Here is a 12,653-nt window from a genome sequence, read left to right as displayed (position 1 = left end):
TTTTCAACAGAATTTGTTTAAATTTCAAATCCAATACAATTGTAAATTATAAATTTTGCAGTTTTCAACAGATTTTCATCAGATTTGACATATAGCTATTTTATATTATTCTACAATTTTGTTTAAAATTTTATGAAAATCGGACTACTATATCATATAGCTGCCATTGGAACGATCGAGACATTAATACAATTATATATTATAACCTTTTCAGTTTTCAACAGATTTTTATCAATTTTGAGAAATATGCATTTGATATTATTTTAAAATTTTGTTTGAAATTTTATAAAAACCGGACGATTATATCATATAGGTGCCATACAAACGATCGTTAGATGTTGAGGAAAAAAGCAAATCTGTGAATGAAAAACTGTAAATATGTATAGGTGAATGAAATGAAAGCAGGTATTACTTCATTGTTTTTAACATAAATATATATTATTTATATTGTATGGATTCCTAGTCATAAAAGTTCTATCTGCAAGGGTATATAAACTTCGGCGTGCGGAAGTTAGCTTTCTTTCTTGTTTTTTACTGAATGTGTATCGTTATACTATCCGCCAAGCTCAAATAAACCGCTGCAGTTTACTAAAGAGTTGAGCCGACTTAAAAATAAAAAATCTTGGCTGTACGCTAAATTTTAATTCACCGGTTCTCAATCTGCCCTTTTATCTTATTTATCAGCTGGGTCAAACTTTACCGTGCTGAACGCGCAGTGTTATAAAAAGTATTTAATTCGTTGTACGGACCAGTTCTCACAGGACCCAAAACAGTTTCATTATTTTGTTAACACAAACGTAGGCCTAAAACAAATCCTTCCTCGTTTTCATTTAAAAATACTACCGAAAATAAACCAAATATAAAGGAATAAATACATAAATACTAATTTCGTATAATAATACAAATCAAACTCTTTTGACTATTTTTCCGTTTCGACATCTGCACTCCAATGGCATCAATTTAAATTGATTCTGCCGCCACAATTTTTTTAAAATTTATTTTTGGGCTTCAATTTATACGCGATTTTGTTATTTTTATAATTTTGTCAACTACGGAGGTTGAACAAATCTCTCCACCGGGTCTAGTGTGACCGTATTCGTTTGGAGTTATAGCCCTTAGAGCCTGTAGACAAATCTGACAACCCAAATCAATTCCAGTTCTATTAATCCGTTTGGAGAGACCCCAATTCAATCCACTATTGTGATTCCACGGGCTAGTAGCGAGAATTCCGTGAATACTATTCCAGTCACTTCCTCGAAACTAAGTTGTTCCTCCGCAAAAAATGGCTCAAGCTGCCGTTGACATTGCTTTAAGGGAGTTTGTCACAACCCCTTCAGCGGTTGTCGTCTGCCACCGGTGGACACCGAAGTTTCTCTGTAAGTCATCATTTAAAGTTTCTTAATAGCCTTAGAGATGTTATCTATTCAAATTGAGGCTAGAGACTCCCAAAACGTGTATATGATTTCCTCCAAGCTTCCAAAGCTTACACTTCCAATGTGTGAGCTATCCATCGACAATAAGTCTTACATTCCAACCAAAAGTGAGTTAGACAAGTTTCTTATAGAGCGCCATAGTACGCTGGAGGCTATATATGTTTTGGTTATATAGAAAAGTTTAATGAAGATATGTAAAAGTTCTAATTTTTTTTCTAAAAATTCTCCGATCGCTTCTATGTATGATAGATATATGAAATAGTTGTCCGATCCGACTTATACACAAATGAGAGTATATAGAAGAAAGTTTCATTCCGATAGCTTCAGAGCTGAGACACTAGTTTTCGTAGGAACAGGCACATATGGCTAGATCTCGACGGCTTTTGCTGATCAAAAATATATATACTTTACAGGTTCAAAAATGTCTATTTCAATTGAAACTTATATTAATAGAAAGCTGTCAGTGGGCAGATCAACAGCAAGCTCAAGGTGAACAGCCTTTAACGAAATGCACACGAAGACTGCAAAATAAGTCTTAAGTCTTGAGCATTAAATAATTAATGAAGCTTTATAAAGTTTGCACAAATACACATCTTACTTTTCAAGAAAGAAAACATAAATTTCTAAACAGTTTTTAATGAAGATATGACATTAACTTTTGCAAGAAAAAACTGCCCTCATTTTCAAATCATAAATAGTATCAGTGGTTTCGCTTGTTTGTAAGCAAAAACCAACTCGCGAAAATGAAAGCGGAAGTTTTACTGACAGTCGCCTTTTCGGAGTTTAATTTATATTTAATTTAATTTTTTTTAGTTCCTATCTTGTAAGCAATAATATGACCAATTGAGATACGTTTAATTTTATTATTACCTAAACAATTTTAAATAATTTGCAACAAATTTTTTTTCTTTTCCTTTCCATTAAAATGATGATAATTAAAAAAAGAAAATCGGACAAAACTCTGCCATATTCCTTAGATGAAGATGAATATGACACTGGGGACATAACTGGTTATGCATATGAAAGTGTTAAGAACTCCGGAAGTAATTTTAATGTGAGTTAAGCTGGATTTTTTTAATTCTCATAAAATTTATTTACCAATTTTAAGAAAAATCATCCTGTTGGAATTATGTCAAAATTGACAATAAAAGATATTATTGCTCCCAATATGAATAAAAACAGCAATATGGGTAAATATGAAATAAAAAAAACTTAAAACCATAAAAAAGGATTAAATATTTTTATATTTCAGGATACGATAACTCGTACATATCCCAATTGGTTAATTTTGAAAGTCCGCCATCTTCGACAGATATATCTAAGGGAAAAAAAGAAATAAGGTTAAGAGATATAACAGATATCGCACTTACAACATTGGGCTATTTATCATTTGGAATGTTTACATTGCAGGTGGTAATGTGCATCGTAATGGTAACATATCTTATCTTATTTCATACCTTTATTTAATTATTGTAATTCTTTATATATTTTTGTTCCTTGGATAATAATACCAAGAAGATTACCCTGTCACATAAGAACGCAGGTGGGCAATAGACTTAAGAAAAAAGTTTTACACTTATTACCGTTATGAAACTTAAAAAAAAGCTGCGCTAAAAGCAAGTAAATGGCATTCGTTCCAAAGAAAAGAATTAAGTTGATGATTTAGGTGTCCACTTGACCAACACTAAAACAAAGGTTTTTCCATAAGGGTGGGCAAACTATTTGTTATTATTGTATGTGTTACCTTAGTGTAGTAACTTGAACAATGGTGTGTGGAAAAGTTCAATGATAATTTTAAAAAATTCAGGGTTTAAAAGTGGGTTTAATGGGCGTAAGAAATGTCAAAGTTTAAACTGTGTTTAATAAATCTTCCCTTTTGGAAGGTCCATGGGGTGAATCCTCCTGAGTCTTCGTGGAGCCCGTCGAGATACAAGTCTCTTGGCATGGTTATTTGGATGTTTCGAAATCTTAAATATCATATATTTGTTTAGCAGATCTCCCCTGATCAAACATCGTGTTTTCACCTTTATCCAAGGCAAAACCAGAGACGATGAATTAAAGATTAAAGTGTAAAAATTCGAATATTATTATGCTGGGGATATTTAATCTTTCAAAATAAATATCCCTAGCGAGCTCTTTGACACATCTTGGTTTTCCAATTTCTGGCCAGAGTACGTTGTTGTTAAGAAATTTGAAGCTAAGAAAAAAAAGCGGCCTGTAGGAATAATTTTTCCCAAGCCTGATCAGACCAATGCGCCTTCTACGTCTACCAATCCCGTCCCAAAAAACCAACCCACTCGCTTGTATTCTGATAGTCTTTTGTTTGCTGCTGGGTGGGGTAGTTCTCATAGTGCTTCACTCCTCACTCACGTTCCTCTGAGTGAAGCTATCTATCAATGTATGATCCATTGTTATGACCTGTTTCTACATACCTTCATTGTTGGAAACTCCAATTTATTGGAACCACCTTTCCACTATTTATTTAGTTTCAAATTGACTTTTGGATAGAGACCATTTGATATTTCTATGTGATTTTAATATCCCTGGGGCAACTTGGTCCTCAAACAATTCCACCAATACCCTCCTAATTTCTACTTTATAGCTGGCTTGTACAATTTTTCGCTGTCTCAAGTCAACAATGAGAGCGCTTGCTCCATCTTTGTTTTTTCTCATATCTGGCAAGAGCCAGTTTAGCCAGGGTGGCGCCTGATGCAACACGAAGATCCGTATCCTCCTACTGATTTACAGATATATCTTACAGAATAAATCCAACCAAAAAGTCCTCTGTTTCCGCCAAGCGGATTCTAAAAGGCTAAATAATTTTATAAATGAATTCAATTGGTCCGATCGATACATAAGCTGACATGGCTGATGGCGTAGACATTTTATTCAATGCCATGAAATCATTTTTTATCGAATGTCTTCCCTTATACAATCATCCTTTGTTTACTAATGATTTGAGACAACTTAAAAATAAACAAGAAAGGAAGCTAGCTTCGGCACGCCGAAGTTTATATACCCTTGCAGATAGAAATTCTATGACTAGGAATCCATACCATATAAATTATATACATTTGTGTTAAAAAAACAATGAAGTAACACCTGCTTTCATTTCATTCACCTATACATATTATATTTGCAGCTTTTCATTCACAGATTTGCATTTTTCTTCTACATCATATATTAGTCTTAAATTTTGTGTCAAATTTCATGAAAATCGGACGACTATATCATATAGGTGCCATATAGTTTGTATGCCATATAGTTTGTATGGTACCTATATAATATAGTCGTCCGATTTTCATGAAATTTGACACAAAATTTAAAACTAATATATGACAATAATAAGACAAATTTCATGAAAATCGGACGACTATATCATATAGGTGCCATACATGATGTAGTCGTCCGATTTTCATGAAATTTGACACAAAATTTAAAACTAATATAAAATGGCTATACCTCAAATTTGATGAAAATCTGTTGAAAACTGAAAATGTTACAATTTTTTATTGTATTAATTTCTCGATCGTTCCTATGGAGCTATATGATATAGTAGTCCGATTTTCATACAATTTTATACAAAATTGTAGAATATAGTAAAATGGCTGTATCTCTAATTTGATCCAATTCTATTGAAAACTGAAAATGTTAAAATTTTTTTTTGTAAAAATTTTCTGATCATTCCTATGGCAGCTATATGATATAGTCGTCCGATCCGGCCCATGATACGAGTGAGAGTATATAGAAGGCTAACTAAAAAGTTTCATTCAGATAGCTTCAAAACTGAGAGACTTGTTTGCGTAGAAACAGACAGACGGACAGAAGGACAGATGGACAGACGAACATGGCTAGATCGACTCGGCTGTTGATCCTGATCCTCCATATGTCGGAGGTGCCTCCTTCACTGCGTTGCAAACTTCTGACTGAAATTATAATACCCTGCAAGGGTATAAAAATCTAGGCCGAATGCTAAATGTAAACCGGTTTTTCAACGGTTCTCAATCTGCCCTTTCATCTTATTTATCAGCTCGGCCAAACTTTACCGTGCTGAACGCGCAGTCCTATAAAAACTATTTAACTTTTTAATAATTTTGTTTACACTAATCCTTCCTCGCTTCCATTTGAAAACGCTTCCGTATGTAATGATCAGGAAAAAGCCGATTTATTTTCTCAGTTTTTCAAACAACGTATTCACACTCTTCGGATTCAAATCAGACTTATTCCAACGTCATGCCCAAATATACTTAATAATCAGTCCTAGCATAAACGAAAGCTCTATTCTTTTGGATCTTTATTGTGTCAACCCAGTTTATTCGCCAGGTCCCGAAGAAATTTCTAGCTACCATTTTAATAGACGTTGATGCACTACGGTCAGTACACTCAAGTGGCCCGTATGACACTAGGCACGTGTCTGCTTGGGTTAGGTGTTAGTAGGCGCGATGGGAAATATAGGACAGAATACGAGGAAATTGACTACCGGCGTGCTGCCAGTAGGTTTGCTTGCATGTTTACAAAGTGTGTTCGTATTAAAGATATTATAATTTGCACATAAGACACTAAAAGGTTCATGCAGTTCGAAGGAGGTTCTACAGTGGCGCATCACTAGTGGTATATAAGATCTAGTACTTATACATAGTACGTGGAAATTGAGCTGACTCAACTTTCCACATCACCATGGATAAGGTTATAAATAAAGGTTATTCCTAGCATCGTTATACGATTGGCTAAGGACGGTAAGTTTATTAAGAGGAGTCTATTTGAATAGGAAGGTAATCTTTGGCTTGCATCCCAATTTAAACAGCGTAGAGTGAAAATTAAAAAGTTCTTTTGAACCGACTCGATGCGTTTACTATGGACGCCGTACTGTGGACTCCATATTCTAAGATAGGACGAACTAAAGAAGTATATAAGGATTTAGTGATATATAGGTCATTGAATTCCTTTGATCACCGTTTAATAATTCCAAGCACACCCCTGGCTCTATTCACCATACGAAATATGATCAATCAAGTTTTGGGTCCAAGGGGACTCCCAAATCATCAACAGAATTAATTTTTTCCAAAGATCAGCAGTTCAGAGTGTAAGTTGCAAGCTTAGGAACGACACGAGAGAATGTCATTAGCTTGCATTTCGAGCCGTTTAAGTTTATTAAGTTAACACAAGTTTGAAAATTATTGCGATCTGTTTGTAAATCCGACTGACAAGGCGACTTCACTGTATTGCACGCATCCGCCTACAAAGGCACTCTGAAGTTAGTCAAGACTTTTGGCGGGTCATTATAAATAATTTAAACAAACAGGGACGTCTGAAAATTATTACGGAAGCCCTTTAAAATAAAGGAAGAGAGCTCCAAAAGAATTTGTTGTTGTTGATCTTCGCTTAATAAAACCATGTTGTCATTTAGAAATAACTGATCTACAAAGGTGCTGCAAGTGAGGCGTTTTAATGTTTTCAAATAGTTTAGGGATGGCCGACAACTTTAAGTCGGCTCAACTCTTTAGTAAACCACAGCGGTTTATTCGAGCTTGGCGGATACTATAATGGAACACATTCAGTAAAAAACAAGAAAGGAAGCTAACTTCGGCACGCCGAAGTTTATATACTCTTGCATATAATGCTTCAATGACTAGGTATCCATACAATATAAATTATATATATTTATTTTAAAAAACAATGAAGTAATACCTGCTTTCATTTAAGTCACCTAGACTGTTAAATTATGTTAACTGTATAAATTCACAGATTTGCTTTTTTCCGTTTTATCTAACGATCTTTTGTGTGGCACCTATATATATCGTCCGATTTTCATAAAAATTGACACTAAATTTAAAACTAATACAAAATGGCTATATCTCAAAATTGATAAAAATCTGTTGAACAGTAAAAAGTTATAATTTTTAATTGTATTAATTTCTCGATCGTTCCTATGGTAGCGTTATGATGTAGTAGTCCGATTCTTATAAAATTTTATTTTACACAACATTTTTGAATATTTTGAAGAAGCTATATCTCAAATTTGATGAAAATCTGTTAAAACTGAAAAAGTTATCATTTTTAATTGAATTAATTTCTCGATCGTCCCTATGGGAGCATTATGACACAATTGTCCGTTTTTCATAATATTTTACACAAAAGGGTAAAGTAATAAGTTGTTTCAAATTTGATCGCATTTCTTGAAAACTGAAAATGTTATAATTTTTTTTATTTTTTTCCGATCATTCCTTTGGCAGCTGTATGATATGGTCGTACGATCCGGCCCGTTCCTACATATCATATATACAAGTGAGATTATATAGAAGGCTAACTACAAAGTTTCATTCAGAGAGTTTCAAAACTGAGAGACTAGTTTGCGTAGGACAGACGGACAGAAGGATAGACGGACATGTCTAAATCGACTAGGCTGTTAATCCTGATTAAGAATATATATACCTTATATGGTAGGAGGTACCTCCTTCAGTGCGTTGCAAACTTCCGACAGAAATTATAATACCCTGCAAGGGTATAAAGAATTCATGGCATTGTAAAAAATATCCACGGCAACTGCCATGTCAGTGCACATGTATAGATCGGACCAATTGAACTCGTTTATAAAATTATTCACCCGTTCAAAGTCCGTCTTGCGAAAACATATGACTTTATTGGCTGGACGGTCAGAAATATTCTGTACGTCACACCCGATATCAAGGGTCACATCGAAAGTTGGATGATAAGGATCTTCGGGCTGCGTCAGAGGCGCCACCCTTACTAAACTGACTCTTGCAGGATCAGAGACGAAACAAAGATCGAGAAAGCGCTGTAAGGAATTTCGCACATGGTTGACTTGAGACAGCGAAATGTCAAACGAGCCAGTGATAAAGTCATGTTGTGTAGAAGTTAGGAGAGTATAGGTGGAATTATTTGAGCACCAAATAGCACCAGGGATATTAAAATCTCCTAGGACTACCAACTGGTCTCTATACAAAAGTCTATTAGAAACCATCGGAGTAGCGGAAAGATTCCAATAAATAGGAAGTAATAAAAATGGAGCTACCTTTGATAGATAGCTTCACACAAAGGAATTCAATATCGTTGAGAAAAAGAGAAGAAGAGCGTCAGAAATCAGATAAGATAAGAAGTGTTAAAGAAGAGTTGGAGAGCGTGGGAGATAAATAACTAAACGTTTAGCTCTTGCGACGGCGCAAACAAAAGCAAAACTAAGAAGGCACAAAAAGGAATGTAAATTATTAAGAGGCTAGCACCAGCAGCACAACTAAATTGAGAAATAAAATCAATCATAAACACAAATCAGAATATCTGCATGCACATGCAAAGTGAACGGGAAGTTATTGATACAAAATAGAAAGTATAAGTTAACTCCGGTGGTTATTTGCAAACTTTAACACAAAACGAGAGCGCATGATAAAAACATGTCGGTTAACTTGGAAAGATAAAAGATGTGATGCATTCTATTGTAATTATCAATTTTCAGTTTGCAATCTGCAGGGTATTCAATATTCGGCATCCCTGTATTTGCTTCCTTTTTTGGTTAAGTTAATACATAGTCTTGACAACTTCCATTAAATGGCATTAAAGCCTAGACTACCAATGGAAATAGAAAAATACTTAAATTTATCCAATTATTTAACGACTGCACAAACTTTACCTTTTTAATAAGAAAAAAATGTTCAACTTAAACTTATTATTCAGGTGGTTCAAGTTTTCAGGGTGTTATTAATATATAACCTTATTTATAGAAATACATAAATTTATCTTTATGTTATTTTTTGCATAAAACTACCGGGGCTTAATTAAATCTTTTGTTTACAATAACTTCGAGTGTGCATGCAGCTATTCTCATCTCTGTACTTTATTGAGCTTATTTCCCAATTTTTAATTGTGCTGATAGTGCTTTTGCGTTTTGCATTTCCTTTCGTGCCTTTTCCCGTTTAGCCGTTGTTTGCGCCGTCGCGACAGCTAAACGCTCTTAGCATACTAACTCCCACACACTGTCCTGCTCTCTTTATCTCCCTCTCTCTCTGTGACGTAGTACCTCTTATCTTTTTCCGCTAATCCATCGCTCTCTCTCTTTTAACTACAAATGTTAAAAAACAGTGGTGATACGTCCTAAAATGACTCAAATTATCTGCTTTGCCAAAAACCTACAAAAAGATCATTAATGCAAATAAACATCGGCTGCTGGCTGTGCGACAACATCATGCTCGTCAAGTGTTTGCTGTTGCAGTTCGGACGGTGGACGATGTGTGAAAAAACATCGACCTGCGTTACTGCTGCATTAACTTCAAGGTTGCATAGATCGTGCGCTATAAAAGATTCGGTCCCCGAAAGTGCAGCAAGAGGACCCGTACCGCCTGTTATATCCGTTTTGTTCCATGGGAGGTTTCAAATAATGACCCCACAAAGCCCAATTAATATTATTCCTTCCTCCTTCCTTTCTTCTTCAATCTAAAAATTCAAATATTGTTTATCTTGGGGTTATTTAAGTTTTCAAAATAATTGTCCCTTACGATCTTTTTGACATAATTTGCTCTTCCAATTTCTGGCCAGAGTACGTTGTTGTTGTCGGACTGTAGAAAAAACTTTTCCCAAGCCTGATCATGCGCCTTCTACGTCTACCAATCCCGTCTACAACAATCTAACCACTCCCCCTTCAAGATGCTTGTATTCTGATAGTGTTTTCTATGCTGCTCAAGTGGGAGTGTAGTTCTTATAGCGCTTGACTCCTCACACACGTTACTAACATTCGAGGAATGAAATGATATTGAATTCCTTTGAGTGTAGCTATATATAAATAGTAGTTCCATTGTTATGACTTGTTTCTACATACCGAATTTAATTGGTCCGATCGATAAATGTTTACTGAAATGGCTGATGCCGTGGATATTTTTTTTCAATGCCATGAAATCATTTTTTAGCGAATGTCTTCCGTTATACTACTTGACAAACTCGAAAAAGTTTTCATGGTTTACTAAAGAGTATAGCTGACTTAAAAATAAAAAAATCTAGGCTGTATGCTAAATTTAAATTTACCGGTTCTCAAATTGCACTTTAATCTTATTTTTCAGCTCTATCAAACTTTACCGTGCTGAATGCGCAGTGTTATAAAAACTATTTGACTCATTGCAGGGTTCAGTTCTCTCAGGATCCAATGCAGTTTTATAATTTTGTTAACATTTAACGTAGGCCTCACAAATCCATCCTCGCTTTGTTTTTAAAACGCTACCGTTAATGGTGGTCAGGAAATAGACGATCTATTTTCGCAGGTTTTTCAAAAAACGTATTCACACTCTTCAGATTCAAATCAGACTTATTCCAACGTCATGCCCAAATCGAACTTAATTATCAGTCCTAGCCTAAACGAAAGCTCTCTTATTTTAGATCTTTATTGTGTCAAGCCAGATTTTTCGCTAGGTCCCGAAGGAATTACTAGCTGCATGCTCAGGTATTGTGCCGTCGCCATGTGCTATCCCCTTCTGAAATTGTTTACCTTATCCTTAGAAACCTCACACTTTCCCCTTATTTGGAACGAACCATTTACTATTTCTCTCCACAGAAAAGGTAGTAAATGGGATGCCAACAATTATAGAGGAATCTCTTCAGTTGTCGGTTATCCCAAAACTTTTCGAAAAAGTAATTAGTCCTCAATTCCAGCATCTTTGCAGATCCGGTAATTCTCCATATTAACACGGATTTAAATAGCGAAAATCAAAAACAAACAACCTTTTGGATCTTTCTTCCTGTATTATAAAGTGCTTCCATAATAATTTATACTGATTTCAGTAAAGCATCTTCTAGCCCTTTCCCTCTTCCTTTCTCTTTCAAGTTGACTTTCTTAATTGGATCTCAATTTATCTGAGCAAAAGGTCCTCTTTAAAAATAATTTATCTAATATTCTAAGGGTTACTTATGGCGTTTCGCAGGAGAGCCATTTGGGTCCCTTTCTCTATAAGTGGCCTGCCCAAAGTTTTGGCTAACTCCACAGATCTTTTTCGCTGATGACGTCAAGCTTTGCCAGTCTGTCAGTTAGATTAACAAACAGATCTTAATAATTTTGATGGTGCCGCGTAAGCTTATTAAACTTAAATGGGTCTAAATGCAAGCTAATGACATTCCCTCGTGTCTTTCCCAAACTTGCAACTTACACGCTGAACAGCTGCTCTTTGGAAAGAATTAATTCAGTTGATGATTTGGGCGTCCGCTTGGACCCAAAACTTGACGTTATTGATCATATTTCGTCTATGGTGAATAGCGCCAGGGGTGTGCTTGGATTTATTAAACAGTGATCGAAGGAATTTAAAGACCTATATAACACAAAATCCCTATATACTTCTTTAGTTCGTCCTATCTTAGAACATGGATGCTGCGTTCGAAGCTCTCAGTACGGCGTCCATTGTAAACGCATCGAGTCGGTTCAAAAGAACTTTTTAATTTTCACTCTACGCTGTTTAAATTGGGATGCAAGCCAAAGATTACCTTCCTATTCAAATAGACTCCTCTTAATAAACTTATATATCGTATAACGATGCTAGGAATAACCTTTATTTATAACTTTATCCATGGTGATGTGGAAAGTTGAGTCAGCTCAATTTCCACGTACTATGTATATGTACTAGATCTTATATATTACTAGAACTGTAGAACCTCCTTCGAACTGCATGAACCTTTTAGAGTGCTATGTGCAAATTATAATGATTTGTACACACTAATCTCTAACGTAGATACCCTTCCCAAATAAAAATCTTTAGTACTAACACACTTAGTAAACATGCAAGCTAACAACCTGGCAGAGCGGTAGTCAATTTCCTCGTATTCTGTCCTATATTTTCCATAACGCATACTAACACCTAACCCAAACAGGCACGTGCCTGGTGTCATACAGGCCACTTGAATGTACTAACCGTAGTGCATCAACGTTCAATAAAGAAAAAAGGAAACATTTATGAATGCCTGCAAGAGTCCCCTTCGGCACCACTTACTTCTCCAGGTGAATGCTATATGAAATAGGCGGGCTTACATCGCGGCGTACGCGAAGCTGGTTATGCTTTTTTAATAAAAATAGCCTTTATAAAATTCTAAAAACCTGTCCTAACCTTGACGCGAATAAAGCCTTTGTCTGAGAGGACATCCAGCATTTGTATTTTTTTCTTTTATAATAAAAAAGCATTTGCATAAAAATATTTTGGACTTTTACCAATTTAATTTAAGTTTTTCACTAATCCT

At 35.1% G+C, this 12,653-nt stretch overlaps 1 protein-coding gene across 1 annotated transcript in view; it reads left to right on the top strand.

Annotated features, from left to right (window-relative positions):
• The first annotated feature begins 1,136 nt into the window (after positions 1–1,136).
• The window catches only part of LOC147644194 (uncharacterized), a 70,099-nt gene continuing 58,582 nt past the window's right edge, over positions 1,137–12,653 (top strand). Inside the window, exons 1-4 of the mRNA XM_086829846.1 lie at positions 1,137–1,376; positions 2,379–2,476; positions 2,542–2,623; positions 2,686–2,864. Of these exons, the coding sequence (XP_086685972.1) occupies positions 2,447–2,476; positions 2,542–2,623; positions 2,686–2,864 (291 nt within the window). The 5' untranslated portion in view covers positions 1,137–1,376; positions 2,379–2,446. The remainder of the gene's footprint in view (positions 1,377–2,378; positions 2,477–2,541; positions 2,624–2,685; positions 2,865–12,653) is intronic.

This window comes from Drosophila serrata, unplaced genomic scaffold (assembly GCF_035046125.1).
Source record: "Drosophila serrata isolate PLE 108 unplaced genomic scaffold, ASM3504612v1 contig_221, whole genome shotgun sequence".
Classification (NCBI taxonomy): Eukaryota; Metazoa; Arthropoda; class Insecta; order Diptera; family Drosophilidae; genus Drosophila; species Drosophila serrata.
Note: the sequence above shows the minus strand (reverse complement) of the source record. Positions and strands in the feature narration are given on the sequence as shown.